The sequence below is a fragment of the Coffea arabica genome, chromosome 9e, assembly GCF_036785885.1.
Source record: "Coffea arabica cultivar ET-39 chromosome 9e, Coffea Arabica ET-39 HiFi, whole genome shotgun sequence".
NCBI lineage: Eukaryota > Viridiplantae > Streptophyta > Magnoliopsida > Gentianales > Rubiaceae > Coffea > Coffea arabica.
Genome location: NC_092327.1, coordinates 5145655 through 5165808, shown reverse-complemented (window position 1 = coordinate 5165808; position 20154 = coordinate 5145655). Strand labels below are relative to the sequence as shown.

Here is a 20154-nt window from a genome sequence, read left to right as displayed (position 1 = left end):
AAAATAACATTTTTCTCAGTTAAGTACGAGATTAGTCTCTATACATCTCAGCAAGATCAATTTTAGGTTATCTAGACAAATATCGAAACTATCACCATATACACTAAAATTGTCCTTGAAAACCTCAATAATTTTCTCTACATACTCTGAAAAGATGCTTATCATACATCTCTGGAATGTTGCAGGTGCATTGCATAATCCAAAGGGCATGCGTCTGTATGCAAAGGTCCCGAATGACCACATGAAGGTCGTCTTTTCTTGATCCTCTGGTGCGATTGTGTGAGGACACGTAAAATTCTTATTTCAAACCTCTATTTTTGGCTCATTTAATTATTTATTTGGATATTTGCCCCGAATAATATTTTCTAACCTTATTAGACCTAAATACATGGAATTATAGCTTCATTATATTTTTAAAGTGACTTGTTTCAAAAATTAATTTTTGGGAGCTAGTTTAGTGAAAATAGAGAAAACGTGTTTGGAAATTTTAACCGATTGAGAGTACAATAAGTTTGAAAAATTGGAGACTTACACAATGGTCCTAAAATAGGTAATTTTATGTTTAAGTACTCAAGTGATAGTTATTAGTACTATCGTTATAAGAAATTCTTGGAGGTTTCGCTTTATCGCGCCTAATTTGGAAATACGCATTTTCACATGCGCGATTTAATTGAGAGACTTTAGACCCTCATTTTGGGACAATTAAGAGTGAATAATATTTATATGAATATAAGTGTATTGGAGGTCTAGTGCACTAGTGAAATAAACTCGAGAGGAATCGAGCACAAAACACTCGCGCGCGCGAAGGAGGGTTGACTTTTGGGCAACTTTGGACCACACAATAAAGCTTCCTCTGGAAGCTTCATTTCAGATCAGAATTCCCTCTCTCCTAGCTCCATTTCCAGCGTGCAACTCGAAGGAAAAGAACCAAGCTTGCTCCTTCAATTTTCATCTCCATTTCCCTCACCATACTTGCACCACTTTGCACCAAAATTTAACTACACTTAGCTTATTACTTGAAGATCATCTTAAGCTATAAAAAGAGGGAGCTTTTCACGGATTTCTTGGCCAAGGAGAGGACCGAAAATTCTGTTCTTGCACACCAAGTGAAGTAGGTAACGATCTAACTTTCAAAACTTGATTTATGGAAGTTCTAGTGCCCTTATATACTCATGCATGTTCATGGGTAGCATATTTATGGTAAAAAAATGGTTGTGTGGGCTCTATGAACTCCCACCTTAGATATATGGACTGATTTGTGGTGTTTTGATGGTAATAATGTTTATTTAGTGCTTAAACTAGTGGATTAATGTTGGGTTGTTGATAGAAACTCAAGGATGGTGCAATGACCAAAAGTGACCATTTTGCCCCTGCTTTGTTCGAGCACTTTGGTGCGAAATTTTGAGGTTCTAATGGATTGTTTATGTTGTTTTCATGTTATATTGAGTGTGTAAAATGTTTCATTGAAAAATAACTTGATTTGGTCACCCAAATGTTGGAATTTCGGAAGCTTAGAAATCTGGAATTGGTTCCCGTCACTGACCAGGCAGTCATCTTGTTTTGGCTATAACTCATCACTCCAATGTCGAAATCGAGTGCCGTTTACGGCACTAGAAACTAGACATTCCCATATTTCCATTGGTATAAAATGCATGTCCTGTTTCCACTTGAGCAAGCCAAACCATTCGTTTGAAATTCGCTGTCCTGTTTCGTTGCTTCCTGGAAGGCAGCACATGAGCTGTAACTTGATGCTCACGAACGAGCTAGTTATGGACAGATTTTGAAAATGGTTTCTTCTGAGAAAATATAGCCTTATGAGTCTATTTTCCAACGCCATCAACTATGCTCAATTCAGAGTTTAATTGAGTGATTTATGATCAAAATTCGAATCTGATCTTGTGAAGGAATACCATGCATTTGGACAGATTTGAAACTAACAATGATTTGGGACTTGTTATCCGAAGCTTCTTAGTGTAAATCAACTATCAAATGTACCTTGGACATATTTTAGACATTACCTACTGGAATGGACCATGTTTGAGATGTTTCTTGACCAAATGTTTGGAAACGGCAAAACGGAAGTTCAAAGGCAGCTTAGCCTTAGAATTTCTTGTGATTTCAACTGTCTCGTTAACCGATTTCCGTTCATATCTTTCTATGAAATTTGGCAAAGGAGTGGCCCTTATATGGTAGTATATTTATACCAAATTTTATGCCGTTCCGAGTGCGTTTCGATACCTAACTAAAGTCCCAAAGTTTGGAACTTAAATCTGGAAAATTGGCTTAACAGTTTCGATTTTTCACCAACTTTGAACTATCGTATCTCGGTGCTCAAAACTTCGATTCTTGATCCGCTTGTTCTGTTCTAAACCTTACTTGCAACTCTAATTGTGTTACAAATTTTAGAGGCTGGTTGGCAATCTGTGAATTCTACCAAATTTCCAAAATAGCGAAAAACTAACCCCGACACAATCCTAAGTACCCTGAAACAGTGACTTTAAGCCCATTTTTGAATACTTTTCATTTAGAATCATGAAAAAATGTCTTCTAAGAACTTTTAGTACTTTCAAAGAGGATTCCAACGGTATCAAGTTTTCCAATTTTGAACTTGTAAAGAGTGAGATACGATTTTTCAAAAATTCTTATCAAAACTGAAATTTCCAAAACTTAAGGGAAATGGAGTTTTTCGAATTCTCCTTTTTCCCTCGATATCATTTGGACGTTTTATACTTGATTTCAAAGACGGAAACTCGATTGCTCTTGTTTTTTGAAATTCCATCTTTGAATCTCGATTTACGAGTGATTGGATTTCGTTTTCACGGAATTTTCTTGGAATGTGCACTAGTGCGATCTTTTCATTTATTAGGGTTTATGAGTGATAGATCCTTATTAATTGCCCAAACTCACACGAGGACCTTCAAGTGGATCCCACAGTGAACGCCTAAAAGCTCCGAGTGACATTTCTTTTTTGTACTTGTATCAGTGAGTGTCAAGTGCATGTTTACTTGAACTCCTGTGAACTCGTTACATGCTTACCTGTTATCAATGCTTTAAGATTTGAAAATGGAGTCGAGTGTGTACTTTATCGCACTCGTTCTCATTCGAAAACAACAACTCATGTTTCGAATGCTTGATTACTTTAAATGCTTGACCATAACAAATGTTGGAATGTACCACATGCTTGAATTACATGAAATACTATGCCATGGCGGCATACGTCGTTGGAGTGAATCTCCTCGACACACACATGTACATGGGGGACGCCCAAACTCATAGGTCGACCTTGGGACTCGAGCCGGCATGGGTTTGGTCGGGAATCTTGGTGAGCCATGAGAATCACATGATAAGCTTGATCTATTTGAGAGGTCTTGCTTGGCATACTCGTGGAGTATAGCCTTATAAATGTCATGCAGGTCCGGAGCGGTGTATGGTGGACGGATGTAAAGTAAGTGGTGATCTACGGATTGGAAATATCAACCCGGTTAACGGAGAGTCATCGCGGGGAGATATATGAATGAACTAGCGAAGCTTGTGGAATTTAGCTCCTGAGAGCTACCATATCCTTGAATTATTTCTATTTACATTCCGTTGGAATTATCAATTACTTGTATTTTATCAATTGATCTGTTATTTGGGCTTGTTTCTTGGATTATGTGTGTGCATATGTGTTCTTGGCCTCACGAGCCTTTTGCTCACCCTGTAGATTTGTTTTCCTTAACAGGATTGGATACGGAGTAAACTTGGAGAAATCCCCTTTTGATGTATCTTGTATTAGGGTTTCAAGTATTTTGGCTTGACCCCTTTTTGGTTGTACTTTTAGAATTTTAATGTATTATTTGGATATGTGATGTATATTTTGGGATTTAAGATGTACTATGGACACCCGATGTGTGGGTTGGATAATGGATGAATATTGTTAAGGTTGAACGCTTCCGCACTAATTGCATTTATATTAACTGGTTGTGACGTCTAGTATCGCTATAAGTTTGAACGTAAATTGCTTGAGTCCTGGCGAGAGTTGGGCAGGCGTCCCGTGGATACCCTTTGGTTCGCCTTAGAAAGAAGTGGGGGCGTCACAGTTTAGAGATCTATATGAGAGACATACTAGATACTCTACCCTTAAGATCTGAGATGCTTTAAGTGACACTTGGGGCGAACTAGCGACTGAGTTAGCCAAACCCTAAGTGATATCCGAGCGAACTAGTTCTTAAGTTTCTAACCTAAAAAGTGTGATTATTTTGAAGGGATGGAGAACGAAAATGGGGCCCCAGCTGCTAACGGGAACGGCCATGCTAATGGTCATGTAGAGCCTCCTAGGTCTATTTACTACTGAGCTTTAGGTGAGGAGGCTCGTGTACGCTATTCACTTGCTAATAGGTACCCTCGATGTTCGTGTAGGGTGGCTTTTGCCTACCCGAACCACGTTGTACTAGCCTTGGACGACGAGCGTCGTCAGTTGGTGAATGCCAACTTAAACCTGCAGGCAGAGGTGAATGAGCTTCTACAGATGGTAGGTGTTCAGGGCGAGAGGATCGCTGAGCTCGAGGAGGTATTAGAGGGCGAGGTGGCTACATCTGCCGTGGTTCGTGAGGAGCTCCAGAATACTAGGGCTCGACTTACTAGTTTGAGGGAGGAGGTCCGTGATAGGGCTTCCGGGATCTTGGCTGATGCTATTAGGCTAGTGAATGAGGTGATGGATGTAGTCCAGAGCCCAGAGGAGGAGGAGAATCCGGAGGAGGATCCTGAGGAGGAGATTCCTCCTGATAGTCCTACTGTGAACTAGGTCTAGACTGATTGACCTTTCTTTTGACTCTTTTGACTAGTATAGCTAGAGTTAGCTGGGGTGATACGAGTGCTGAGACCATCGCATTTTGCATGACCGTGTGGTCTACTTTTGAGACACTTGCTTTTACTTTAGTCTTCTATGACTAAAAGTACTCTTGTGGCACCTGTGTACTATATTTTTGTGATTTTTCCCATGACTTGCTAATTGTATGGATCTTGATATGTTAATGAATGTAAATTATGATTATTGCAATGTTTTTATGATTGGTTCCTGTTTTAAGTATTTTCTCGTTTAATTGATTCATTGCTTGTACTAGACATACCTAGGATAATAGAAGGACGACGAAGTGGTCAAGACCATAGGCGAGGGACTAGACAGGCCCAATCTCATGGAGATGACCAGGAATCGGCAACTGGACCGACCCAAGGCCAGGAAAATATTGAGAATAATTAAGCGGCCACTGCCATTAATAGGATGATTGATATCCTAGAGCGCTTAGCTGATAGACAAGGTCCTGAACAGCTTAACCAACTTGGGAGACAGGATAGAGGAGAGGATAGAGCCTTAGAGAGGTTCTTAAAATTCAACCCGCCTAAGTTTGTTGGTGAACCCGACCCTGAAGTAGCGGAGAATTGGTTAGAAAGGATTACCAACATATTCGCCGCTCTAGACTACACTGAGGATAGGCGAGTGAATTTTGCCGCTTTCCAATTTGAGGGAGTAGCTCATGCTTGGTGGGATGTGATAAAGAGAAAATGGGAGAGAGCTCAAACCCCTTGGACCTGGGAGAACTTCACGAGGAAATTTAATGAGAAGTTCCTTCCACCCTTGATCCAAGAAAAGAGGGAGGATGAATTTATTAAGTTGAAACAAGGAACCCTTACTGTAGCAGAGTATGAAGAGAAATTCACTAAACTTTCTAAGTATGCCTCTGAGCTAGTGGTCAATGAACGGAGGAGGATTAGATGGTTTGTACAGAGACTTAATATGGAAATTCAGGAGGGCTTGGCCGCAGCCCAGATTTCTACATTTACTGAGGCTTTAGAGAAGGCACAAAGGGTTGAAAGTGCAAGAATGCAAGTGAAGAACTTTCACAATAGAAAAAGGAATTTTTCTAGCCATACTTCTCGGTAGGCTAGTAAGAATGCACAACTTTCCAAAATGGGAAGGGGAACGGGAGAACCAAGGACCGCTGGAACTTTGAGGGGAGCTTTATCTAGAGGAAGTCGTAGCGGGCCGACCCAAGCTAAGGGAGCGCCTTCTATTGGTTCCGCTGTGACCCCTCAGGTTACTTGTGGGTACTGTGAGAAACCCAACCATTCCGAGAATGATTGCTGGAGAAAGTCTGGGAAGTGTTTGGCTTGTGGTAGCACGGAGCACCAACTCGCGAACTGTCCAAGCAAGATGAAGATGGGAGATAACACTCAGAGGCCAGAAAAGTCAACCTCTAAACAAACCAGTACCGGAGGAAGTCGATCGAAAGTACCGGCTAGGGTCTATGCGTTGGACTATCAACAGGTCCCTGAGGCGACTGAGATGGTTAAAGGTACAATTCCAATTTTTCACCGTTTAGCTAGGGTTTTAAATGATCCGGGTGCAACACATTCTTTTGTAAACCCTAACTTTATGAGTAGGATAGACTTGAAACCAATTAAATTACCATATGATTTGGAGGTTAAAACACCTACTGGAGACAAAAGTTTAATTGCTAACCTAGTGTATAGGGATTGTGAAATCTGTGTTGGGGAACGAAAATTGTTGGCCGATTTGATAGGCTTAGCAATTAAGGGGTATGATGTGATTTTAGGGATGGATTGGCTAGTCCGTTATAATTTCCAGTTGAATTGTAGGACAAAAATTGTAGAATTGTGTATTCCAGGGGAGGCAACCCTGAAGTTGGAGGTGAGGGGTAAATTGGTTTCGTCTGCACTTATTTCAAGAACTAGTTTTGTTCGTCAAAAAAAAAAATAAATATTTAGTTAATTTTATAAAAATATCGATATAAAATATAAATTTAATGTATAATCTATTATAACTTGTCTTAAGTATATTACTATATGCGCATTGTAATATAAAGTATTCTTATAATATAAATTTGAACATCTAATCCAGTGAATAATGATTCAAAAATGAAAAAAATAACATTCAACAATACCATAACATTTAAAAACTTGAAAATAAATAAAAAAGTGCAGTAAATAGTATTAAATAATATTCTATTCTTCAGGAACTTGTTTTGAATTTTCTTCTGTTTGAACATTCTCCTCGATTTGTCCGTGCAAATCAACATTTATTGATTTTTCATTATCACTACATGATAGGAAAACAGGATAATTAAGTATAAAAAAATAAATGATTTATCGCATTCAAGGTTATGTATAACAATACGTAAAGATTATAATTTTAAAAAGTAAAATAGTATATTAAATCTACCTTCTCATGCAAATCTTTTTATGAGAATTCCCTTCTTCTGTGATTTTTGTTGAACCCTCTAATGAATGATTCATATGAAGTGTATTGAAATACTGTTGATTAGAATCATCCGGTCTACTAATTGGGATCTGGGAAGAAAATGTTTCAGGTTGGTATTGGTTGTTGGTTCCACCAATCTGATAATGATTTATCAAAATTAAAGGCAAAATATTATGTGAGATATAATATGTGAAATATAAGAGAAATTTATTGCACATTACCTGTGAAAGCATTAAATTCGTTTCCCTCTCGAAATCACAGTGGAACCATCTAGTCACTGTAAATCTATTACTAGTTCCAGATTGTAATTGTTCAACTTGATTTGGAACACAAAAGGTTTCCATGTGATCTTATTTAAAATTGATGACACGATTTCATTGCTAAATCCTTCCTGAAAATGAAATGCATAATAGATTTTTTTTTGTTAGAATATTCAACGGCTAATATAAGTGTCGGATTGTCTACTATTATTAAAAACTTCTCAAAAATTAGATATAAGTTTACCTTATTAAATTCTTCAAGAACAAAAGAAAGTTTGTGTTCTATTATTCTTTCAGCCTCTTGATCAAATATAACAAACCAAGCACTACCGGTTGCATCACTTGCCAAGACTTTTAACATATACCTGTATAAATACACATATTCTAAAAGTTATATTTATGTGGATATTGTAGCAATTAAAATGATAAAAAGGTTAACACCTACGACATACCTCAATTTAGGATACTCCACATTTTGATTCCAAGCATTGCACACAAAATTAGATCCTTCTAATGTCACTTTTCTCTGACATTTTGGACATGCTTTGTAGTACAGTTGACTATTGAAATCAACTTTCAGAATTGTCACTTTGGAAGTGTAAACCAATTCCTAGAGAAATGAAAAGATCTTAGCAGTCAATTTAAATAATAAATATTTTTAATTGTGAAAACTAATGTGCTATAATTGTAACTTGTAACTTTAATTGTACCTCTGTTTCAACACCGGCCATTATCTTATATATCTCTGATAATAATTTTCGATTCTTGAACATTAGTTGCTGTATAGCTTCTTGCGTCTTTTGAGGATGTAAAACCTCAATAGTTTGAGAAGCAGTGCTATCAATGCTAATAACAATTTTATCTTAATTTCTTATATACAATATATATGAAAATATTAAACAAACATTTAGTAAAGATATATAGCTTTACCAATTCAAATAATCTGCAACTTTAGAAATATTTAGATTCATATATACTCGTGTGGCAGTTGTTGATGACAGATAGTATGAACCTGAGTAACAATTATCGTGCTAATGAAAAGAAATAAATATGTTTACTATGAGAGTTTCACTGATGTTTATGTCATTACCTCTGAATTGTTTAACTGTCACTGAAGAGATCACCAACACTAATGGTTGATCAGACACCAAAATAGTCTCATCATCGAACTGATTCGATGTTGTTCCCCATAATGTGACATTAATGCTTTCACCACTTCAATATAAAGCACTCAAAATTAATACTTGAATAGAAATTACTCAAAAATAATTGTTCAAATAAGAATATGAGCTGATCTTCATATTACAACTAATTTATTTAGCAGACTAAATAAAAAAAAAGGCAACAAGTACCTTTTATTAGTAATTGCAATATCTCGTTTTTTTACAGTTCCATTACTCTTCGAAACTTCATAAATTGCTCCCACTTTAGAAAGTCTTCCCACCACATCTATATTGCACACAAATAAATAAGTATAACACATATAGTTATCTAGGAATCACTACTTTCAAATGAATAAAACTAAAAGTAGTATTTACCCTATTAACTTATTACGTCATACCTGATAAGAATGTAAAAACTTGACATTGTGAAGAGAGGTCATTGAAATAGATGAATTCAAATTTGTGAAATTTTATTGAACTCATTCGACCATCAAGCTTTTTCACCAGAGTTGTATAAGTGAAATAAATATTATGCTCATTGTGCACAACATTCCAAGATTGTTTTCTTGGTGTCACTCTAAATTTCTCCAAAATATAGACATCTCCCTCAAGTAGTTGTGGTCGAAACCTTTGTACCAAATTTTTTGGTACAATAGCTACCATATGATTATCCTAAAACAATTCAGACATCACAGATTAGGAAAAAATTGTCATGAAATAAACAAATTTAACTCAAATCAGTCATAGATGGATGAATGATGGTACTTACATTTTCATCGAGCAGTACCATTTCAAGAGCAAACACATCACCAGTATTTGTGTTAATGGCATCCCACATGCGCGTCACTCTAACCTTGATTTTCTTGGAATCAAATCCCACAGTCAACTGATTCAAGAGCTTGTGGCTTGAATTCATTGTAACGAACTTGTGTCTGCTACCAAAATTCACCAACTTATAAAATAATTGCATATAGGTATCTAAACTAAATACTTCAATATATGATTAATAAGCGCATAAATAAAAACAAACAAAATTGCATACGCATGAATTATAAATCAAGCTTTAGAATTTAACCTATACCAATGCGTAAATTATCATATATGTCTCGATAAACAATATTTCTTGTACGACGGTTTTCCGGATTTCGATCATCCTTGATCAAAAACTTCAATCCTTGACGGGAGGTTACTCGAGAAGCAGCAACGTATAATTGGCCGTGACTAAATACAGGTTTTGTCAAGTACACTCCAACGTTATCAAAAGTTTGGCCTTGACTCTTATTTATTGTCATAGCAAAACAAACCTTAATAGGAAACTGATGTCGAATCATCACAAAAGGCCATTTTGAATCCGTAGGAGTCATGTCAATCCTGTGAATGAAAAATCTTGTCCCTATACTTGACCCTGTAATCATTTCAGCTTCTATGATGTTATCTCCCAGATTTGTAATTATCAACCGTGTACCATTGCATAGACCCCGACTCTGATTCATATTGCGTAGCAGAATAATTGGAATTCCAACCTTTAACTCAATTGAATGATTTGGAATTCCAGAGAATTTAAGTGTATTCAAAAACTCAACAGGGTATAAAGAAGCTTGCTCAAGTCCGCAATCAGAGGTGGGACAGATTCTATCAGCACTTAAGTATATCCTAGAATGGCCAAGAATGGATGATAGAATAACAGAATTTACTTCATCAACAACATCATTGGTCGGGGCAAGAATAGCTCTATTGCGAAGATATGAAGCATTATTATAATTAGCCAATAGATCAGGTTTCGTACTATCAATAATGCAGTGTATGCAGTCAGTATCCTGAGGAATGAGTAGATCATCAGGAATCTCTATCCAAGTAGATTCGTCTTCATCATCAAAGGAAATAGCTGGTAATTTTCCTTCACCCAAATCTAAAATCCATTTGCTGAATTCTTCTAAACTTTCAACAGAATCTGAATGCATGTCATTACCTCATATACGCATATTCAAAGATAATAGATATAAATGACAATGACCCCAAAGCAAAGAAGAACGATTAATTGATGAAGCAACAATTTCAGTTCTACCCCCTTTGGGTACGACAGGAAGAATTTGCCTGAAATCACCACCAAGTAACATAGTTTGACACCAAAAACTTTGTGCTCAGAGTCAGGATCACGAAAGCGTAAGATATCCCTAAATGTTCTATCAACCGCTTCAAAAATATTTCGATGTAACATTACAGCTTCATCCCAAATAATCAATGATGCCTTACAAATTAACTCAGCCAATTGTGATCCCTGTGATATTGCGCAAGTAGAATCACCATCTATAATTATAGGAATTTTAAATCTCGAGTGAGCTGTCCTTCCACCAGGCAGCAATAGAGAAGCTATACCAGAAGATGCTACCACCAAAACTATTTTTCCTTGTGAACGTAATCGAGCAATTATAGTTCTCCACAAATAAGTCTTTCCTGTTCCTCCACTACCATAAACAAAAAAGAGACCACCGAAACCATAATCAACAGCATGAATGACTGCATTATACACTTGTAGCTGTTGCTCATTCAACCCACTTCGTAGTTGAAAGTGTTCTTGTGCAAGAATTTCCCTATTATAATTCAATTCCTCAATAATAAACCGATTTCGATTATCATTATCCAATAGCATATCAGGAAATGGGATTCCAGGAAATTCTTTCAAACTTCTACTATTTCGATTGAGAATTTTTTCAATTTCATAAAATGCATAATTCTTTATTTGGGAATCACTGAAAGATATAAAATTATCTCCGAGTATACGACGTTGTCGATAGGATATGTCATCAGAAAGAAACTCTCAATTTTTCTCCCATAAATCTAATGGATTAGACACTTCACAAAATAATAACATGATCACAAATAATTCACGTAATTGCTGACTTGTTTGCCAATTTGCTGCTTCTCTTATAGCATTATGCCATTCTTCATCACCACCCAATAATCCTAACGCTTGACATGCTGCTTTAAACGTTGGATGCACGACTCCGTTAATTGTCCTAATCTCCTCAAATGACCTTGGACCTTTGACAATGTTCAATAACATGCGTAAGTAGAATCTTTCTCCAGTTGAAGGATAAGCATAAAAAATTCTACCTATTGATCGACCAGACTTTCGTTTAACCCATTTTCTCAGCTTCTTTTTCCATGTCCATTGTGTAGGAAAATCTGCATAAGTCAACTGTTGAGCAGATGTATCTATGGAATTCGTTTTCATCCATTCAATGACCATTGTACTATGTTCTTCTGCTCTGTTTAATACTTCATCCAAAGGATCATTATCACCAAATAGCACTGGCTGTTCATTTGGAAGATGAAAATTTAATCTTTGAACGGCAATACTTCGATATTGGATGTCAAAATCAAATATTCTCCAGCAAGCCTCTGATGCTGATATATATCAGCAATCTAGATATCTTTTTATCTCATCCACTTCACGAACAACTCGTGTTCCACTCTGTCCATCAGTTGCATCATTTTCCTCAATGACAAAAGTGGCTCTATCATATCTTTTATTCACATATTTGAATAAATATTTTATAGACCTGCTTTGATTGCACAATTCAACACAAACATGTCCCCAATATTTGACAACCAAATCAACATTATGAGGAACGATCCATCGATTATCAATTTTCACACCAGCTTTAATACCTTCTCGTCCATTGTCCCTTCTCCTGTATACTGGAAAACCTTTTTCATCAATTATTGTTTCGGTCTGAAAATATTTGGGATAATGTTTACTGCACTTTCCATTTTTCATACACGGTGACCTTGTATTAGCTGGTCCACATGGTCTGTGTGTCATAAATTGTAAAACTGCTTCATAAGCTATTGGATCAGTATTCTTATCTGGCAGTTCGGCTGAAATGATTCGATCAACATCTCTTGGTGTAGTGCACTTATCATCTGGATGTAAGAATAACAGAATATGCGCATGGGGCAACCCTCTCTTTTGAAACTCAATTGTATATAATGCTGTACAAAGTATAAGTATATGAAATTAAATGAGAATTTGATATATATTAAATATTTTTGAACAAATAAATAAAATATTTTGTTAGATCAAATACCTGCCATCACCTTGCCAAAATGCTGTCCATGTGTTAAATCATTCATCAATTGATCTAATTTTATGTGAAAAACATGTGTAACGATATCAGGTCGATCCACAACTTTCTAATCAGGGATCAAACTTATACCCTTGCTGATTTCTGGCCAATTAGAATTGCATGTGAAAGTAATGAAAAGATCAGGAGGACCCATGAATCTACATATTGCCATTGCATCTTGATAATTTTGAACCATATATCTTGGTCCACCGGTAAAAGTTGAAGGCAAAACCAACCGTTTTCCTGCCGATGCAGGTGTCGTATCACCTCGTACCACATTATCTTGCAAACCTTTGTATAATTCTGCTCTAATCTTTTGCTGATTGGCACGAATCCAATTCAAATTATTTTCCTCAATTGCAGCAAAAGCATCAACAATATACTGCTGAAATAAATTACCTGCACTGACCAATGTTTTCGTTTCATTGAGTCTATTTTGTATTCTGAAAGCATAGAATTCCCGCATGCTGATAAACTTTCTTTTACCGTTACTCTTTCTTGGATTTGGACACACATTTCTCGGTATGTTCACCCTAAAACCATCTTCACCGTAAGGAAATATGATTGGATATTGCATCGCCATAAAACTTGGATGCAATTCGGTGATTCTTTTTAACCCCATAGTTTTTTCCTCAACAATAATATCTCGATTTCCCCTTGCCTGCTCTCTATCACCGACTATAAGTGCAGCTACCTCTGATGATGTTGGTAAGTTGTATTGTCTTCCATCTCGAGATCGAGTACCAATCAATCTCAAACGAACTGACATGTAATTGGATTCCTGAAACCTGTCCCTTGCCATTCGAAATGCCTTTGCAAGTGGATTATACTCGTCCAACATCTCTTTCAATCCATTGACAATTTCAGGATCCAAATCACAATTTCTGTTTGCTGTACTAAACGGATGCATCCTATTCCTGACCTCATTTTGTGTGTCATGAACATAAAACTATGCGAAAGTTCCAAGACGACCATCAGGAGGTATAAGAGACCCTATTTTATGATGATTTTGCCCATTGATTCGAAAAACGTACGGGCCACGTCCATTATTTATGGTGTTGTCAATACAACCACCCATCGATGTGAATGCATACATCATGTTAAAAGCTCTGATATTCTCTCGAAAATGTTTAGCTTGACGTCCTCCCTTATAATCCAATAATTGCTTCAGAAATTGTGGTGGTTCCGTAAGTAGAGGCAATTGAACTTGCCCTTCTTGACAATAGATTGAAAATCTTGGAGAAGCAACACGTTGAGATTTTATGGTTCTCTCTTCATACCATAAAATTGCTCCACAATAAGGACATGTATGCGAAGGAAATCCAAAATCCCAACGTTCAAAAAATGTACCTATGAATTATAAAAGATTACATTTGTCACCACGAAACCAAGAAACTAAATGACTCTCACATTTAAATCACAATAACTTACGTTTAGGAATGTCTCTTCGTTCATAATTAGGTACATTATTGCATGAAGTATCCATTTCTGAATCTGCGTGAATATATTCAAAAAATAGTGCTTGAATAGATAAAATCATAAAACTATAAGAAAATTATTATTGTCGTAATTGTAAGAGAAATCACATGCCTAATAAAGTGTCTGAATTAGCGAACTGATTCATATCTAATTCCTCGTGCAAAGATGATGAAGCATGTTGAACTCGTTCCCCACATAAAATATTGGCATTCGTTGATTCGAATGACCAATTTTGACCAACAACCATATGAGAAACTATGTCATTCTGAATTTCGATTTGAGTATCATATGATTGCCCTAGAATTGAGGAATGTGAATTTATGGCTGCACCCGCCACGATTATATTGACTTCCTGTAACTTGAGTAGGTATGTAGTGATTATGGGGGATATGGGTTTGGTTGTAAGGTGAGTCTAATAACGTGGTTATTGAAGTCTCCATCTGACCATCTTAAGAAACAACAGTTCGCGAAATCACGTGGCGATAGGGCTGCTGTTGAATACTTTTCGATCCACTCATAGTTTCAAAAAAATTATTATGTGAAACAATAGGCAGGTTGTACTCATTGGTAAATGGTGACATTATTAAACTTGGATATAATCTTCTAAGATGTCTAGCACGATCTACATTTGGGTGAAGTCTGCTCAATGGGGATATTTGGGTATGTCGAACAGTCAGGTGGTTACGTTGATTTCTACGTTCTAACATTACGGCTCGTCGTATGCTTCTACGATATCTAGCCAGCTCAATCGAATCCACTGATAAAAATAAAATACAAGTGTAGTTTATCTAGAGCAATAATCAGTAATTTTATTAGGAGAATTATCAAAATATGTAAATATCAATTTATCCTAATTATTATGATTAATAGTGCACATATATTTAGACTAACTTTGTTGTTTATGTTATAGTAAATATATATATACACAGATGCGCACACATTCATTCACACATATATATACATATATTTGATATTTGATTGCATTCAAATATATGGTAGAAACATTTGATATTTGTAAACATATAATTAGATCGACAAAAATAAGAATCTAAATTTAGAAGTAATATTCATTTTACATGTCCTAATTTGTAAAAGTAAAATAAATTAGCATATAATAAAAAATATTAATAAATAATTAAAATAATTTAGCATATAATAATAAATTATTTGATGAAAAAAGTAAGCATAACTTACTGGGTTGCTGTCTGTTTTTTATTTTTGTAATCTTCAAACCGAGAAGGATTCACCGAGTTGCTGTTGATAAAAACATTTATCATAACTTGATAAGACGTTGAGAAAAAACAAAATTATAGAAATGCTATGTAAAAGTTGTTCTTAAATAAACAAATAGGTTTTGTTAGATTATTTTTCTTTGATTAACAAATGCATTTTATTTAGACTAACAAATGTTAGAACACACAAACATGTTATAAAGTGAAACTTTCAAATTAAGTACAAAGTCAATCATTCCAATAAAATGCAAATAGAGAATATTTAGTCCCTCATGGGAATTACATCCATCTTTACTAAAACAATCACTAAAGACACTCAAACTATCGATTTAAAAAATCCAACATAAAGTTCCTGCTATTATCTTAGTTCATGACCACAGACTCAGCATCACTGTTTTCAATTTCATAAAGACGCTTCTTCAAAATTTTGTTCTCCTTGAGTAACTCGTTATAAAGTTCCTTTAAGTCTTCATTCTCTTGTGACAGCTCATATTTTGCTTTCGCTGCATCATTGTAATACATTTGAAAATGGTACATTACTTTGTAGTTCACGTCTTCAACTTTAAATTCGAGTAGCGTTTGCAAGTAGTGTATTGCATGTTGTGCTCCCTGTTCTTCTGCTTCATCTTTCTCTTTGTATCCAAAACTATGAAAGTATAATTTTAGTTCATGTTCCAAAGGATTTACTATTTCAAGATATGCTTTCCATGCCTTGTTGCCATTATTCTCGTAGGTCCACTCTGGTAATGGTATATTGTATGAATCCAATATTTCATTCAATAGCGTCTTGAATGAAATTTTAAAAACTCGTGATTGATTCATGATTCCTACATAAATACCATTAAATAAATTAAGTGTAAATATAAATGTGCAATGATACAATAATGTTAATTTGAGCTAAAATAAAATATTGTACATTTAATTAGCCACTCTGTTATGGTATTTGATGTATTAAAGTGGGTAATAATTTTATAGTAAATTATATTTGTAGAGTTAGTTGACTATATATTATGCCCATGAAAATCTTGTTGCGTTGACCCTTGAACACCAACATACATAAATTTCGCAAAAGGAACCAAAATAAAATTTTTCCTTTGAGTTCATGATCACTCAAGAGGTATAGACCAAATGCTTATAATATGAATATTTAACAACAGTGTCAGACATAGCAAAAAAAATTCAACTAAAGTAACTAACAGTAATAATAGCTAAAGACACAAATTTCGTGAAGAAATATCTTCATCAATTGATTATTAAAAATTTAAGAACAACATGGGACGTAATCGACAATAGGATTTACCTCCATAAAATTCTTACATCTGAAGATGAACATATATTTAAAAAAAAAAAATCTTTTGGCTCATTGAAAACAATTTGATTACAAAAATTCTATGTCTTCATACAAAACAAACAGAAAATAAAACCAAAAAAAAAATTTTGATGCATGTTACTAAACGCTTACAATTGAAGATCAACATGTCTTTTAAAAAAAATATATATTGAAGGAAGATGTACCTGATAATCAAGAGGAATGGAAACTCAAAATCGATGCAAAATTTGCCAACCGATTGCACTCAAAATATCTAACCATGAATTTGATGCGCACACATTCATAAACACATATTCGTAGAGAAGTAGTCCACATTTGGCAGGTCGTTGACGATCCAGGGTTGTTCTCTCATTGCTTTAGAGAAGCGATCAAGGTGGCTGACATACTAGCTAATGAAGGGCTATTACACCCGCATGTTCCTGTTAGGGTTTATGCTCAGGCTCGCAATCTTCCGCAACTGGCTAAAGGGGAAGTCAGGATGGATAAGTTTGGTTTTCCTTCTTTCCGTCTGTAAGGGTCCCATCCGCTTGACTAGTCTTAGTCTCTGTTTGTAGTTTGGTGTTGGGTTAATAAAGCGTTCGATTTTGCTCAAAAAATAAAAAAAACTATTTATACATTAATAAATGACATCTTTATCAAAAAAAAAATACACACATATATATACATATATTTGATATTTGATTGCATTTTAATATATGGTAGAAACTTAATTATTGTAAACATATAATTACATCAACAAAAATAAGAATCTAAATTTAGAAGTAATATTCATTTTACATGTCCTAATTTGTATAAATAAAATAATTTAGCATATAATGTCCCTTGGAGTGGGGGAGCCACAGGCAAAACAGAGGTCAGAATCCTGAAGGAGTCTGCAAAGGCCCGCGACAAAGTTGAGGATCTCTGCAAAAAGTTGAAAGCGCCAAAACTTTTGTTCATCAGCTTTGCAATGCTTTCATAATCACTGCCTCGCAGGACCACAGACTTATCTCTCAATATGACGATTATGCCCGTTTACCTCATGGCCTTTGCTTATATGTTTCTATAACTGTTGAGTCTTTCAATAATATTCTGCCTTCCAAACAGTAACACAATTCAATCCGAAATTTAACACAATTCAATCTGAAATGAGGAATTTGGAATTCAAAATTCAAAATTTTGTATTTATATTTTTTCTTAATATCACTTTTGTATTAATAATAATTTAAACAAATCTTTCTTGTATCATTAACAATATGTTTATATTAACAGATATGAATAAATGATAACGAATATAAACTTAAATTGAACCTTTATATTTTACAGATGATAACATTAATAATTTTATTTTCATAGATTCGAAGATATGTGTATTCATATTGGATATTATTTTTTTTTTTAAAAGAAGTGGTTACATACTTACATGATATCTGTATTGTTTTAATATATTGCTTTCTTTTTCATGTTGTTTAAATCCTATGTCTTAATACAAAACAAACAGAAAATAAAAAAAAAATCAAGATATGTTACTAAACATTTTTCCCTTAGCCTTGGCTTGGAGCTTTCAGTGTTCTGTCGAAGACAAAAACAGGTGTATCCATTTTTTAAGTTTTTCATATACAGACTGCACCATGGGCAATTTTATTTGGGCCTTGGAGTGAGGGGATAAAGCATACATCAAAAATTGCATGTGTTTATCTCAATTCATATCTTTTGATGATTACAAAACAATTGGGTGTTTCTAATACCTTTTGTAGAGATCCTTTTCAGAAATGAACCAAACAGGTCTGTGGATTTAAAGCAGCAAAAGGAGAACAAAAAGAATGAATTCTGCTGAGGATGATGTCGGACGCACAAAAGGAGAGGATCGGACGTCCGACATTCTTTGAGTTCCTTCGGACGAGTAAAGAACTCAGACTCGGACGTCCGAAGAAGTCAAGCCAGGAGTTACGTGTTTAACTGATCAGGATTCGGACGCTTAACACCTGTGTATCGGACGTCCGACAAGTGTTGCTGCTCTTCGGACACAACATTCTAAATGCATCGGCCGTCCGAAGAAAGTGAAGAGGAAATTTCCAAGTACTCATCCTACCTTCGGACGCATAAAAACCAAACATCGGACGTCCGACAGCACCAACGGCTAGTTGACTCTTCAGCTGCCTTCTACCCGTTGGCAGCATTAATTGAGGAATTCTCTGGTCTCCTATAAAAGGAACAAAGTCAACCACCTCAAGACAACTTTGTACATCAAGCCTACATCATATTGTGAGTGATTCAAGTGCTAGAATACTCAAAAGAAACATTTGTATTCCTTGTATGTGCAATCTTCGTGCAGTTATTTTTTCAAGTGTGACATAGCTTCTTCAATAGTGTAGCATAGTGAGGGTTGCGAGTGTTTGTAAAACTTCCTTGCTTGACCAAGTGTGTTTTGGGGCAAGAAGGAAGTGATCCCTTCCTTGTACACATAAGATTGGTTGCAAGTCTATTCAACTTGAAGTAACTTGGTATATTATAGTGGTGTTCAAACCTCAGTTGTGTTTGAAGCCTGGTTTGGTTCCTTACTCTTATTTAATGCTTTTCTATATAAACTGTTCTTCTCTCCATCTCACTAATACCTGTGCTATTGTATTATCTTGTTCATTGGGAGGCATTTGGGAAAAAGAAAGGCTGTCTGTTCAAAAAGGTAGAGTATTTATTAGCAGGTTTTTGAAAGCCTAATTCACCCCCCCTCTTAGGTTATTTTCGATCCTTACAATTGGTATCAGAGCTTGGTCTCCTTGAGATTAAGCTCTAACGGCTTGGAGTAATGATGACAACCAGTCATGCTATGTTTGTTGAGGGGCAATCTGTTACTAGGCCTCCCATGTTTACAGGTTCCAATTATGTTAGTTGGAAAGAAATGATGATTATCTTCTTGCAATCCATTGATATTGAGTTGTGGTTTATTGTGAATGAAGGACCGCATGATGCTAACTTTCTTGATACAGAAACAGGTTTATTGCGACAAAAAACGAGAGCTGAAATGAATGCTCAGGATAGAACCAATCTCACACTGAATGTCAAAGCCATGAATGTTCTTTACAGTGCCTTAGACTCAAATGAGTCAATAAGAGTAAAAGGGTGTAAATCTGCTAAAGAAATGTGGGATAAGCTGAGAGAAATTCATGAGGGTAGTGACAACGTAAGAGAACAGAAAAAGTCCATTCTGGTCACCAAGTATGAATCTTTTAAGATGGAGCCTCATGAAAACATCGACAAGATGTATTGTAGATTTAATGATCTGATCAAGGATCTAGAAGTGCTTGAGAAGGAGTACACTCAAG

General features: G+C 35.5%; 2 protein-coding genes across 2 annotated transcripts; both read right to left on the bottom strand.

Annotated features, from left to right (window-relative positions):
• Positions 1-7532: 7532 nt before the first annotated feature.
• On the bottom strand, positions 7533-9597 carry LOC140014573 (replication protein A 70 kDa DNA-binding subunit B-like). The gene is made up of 9 exons (XM_072065627.1): positions 9451-9597; positions 9080-9353; positions 8871-8967; positions 8609-8733; positions 8449-8530; positions 8229-8364; positions 7971-8128; positions 7763-7883; positions 7533-7649 (listed from the first exon to the last, which is right to left on the bottom strand). The coding sequence occupies exons 1-9, from the start codon at positions 9595-9597 to the stop codon at positions 7533-7535; spliced, it is 1257 nt and encodes a 418-aa protein (XP_071921728.1).
• Positions 9598-9751: 154 nt separating this feature from the next.
• Positions 9752-11931, bottom strand: LOC140014572 (uncharacterized). The gene is made up of 3 exons (XM_072065626.1): positions 11591-11931; positions 10776-11431; positions 9752-10632 (listed from the first exon to the last, which is right to left on the bottom strand). The coding sequence occupies exons 1-3, from the start codon at positions 11929-11931 to the stop codon at positions 9752-9754; spliced, it is 1878 nt and encodes a 625-aa protein (XP_071921727.1).
• Positions 11932-20154: the final 8223 nt, after the last annotated feature.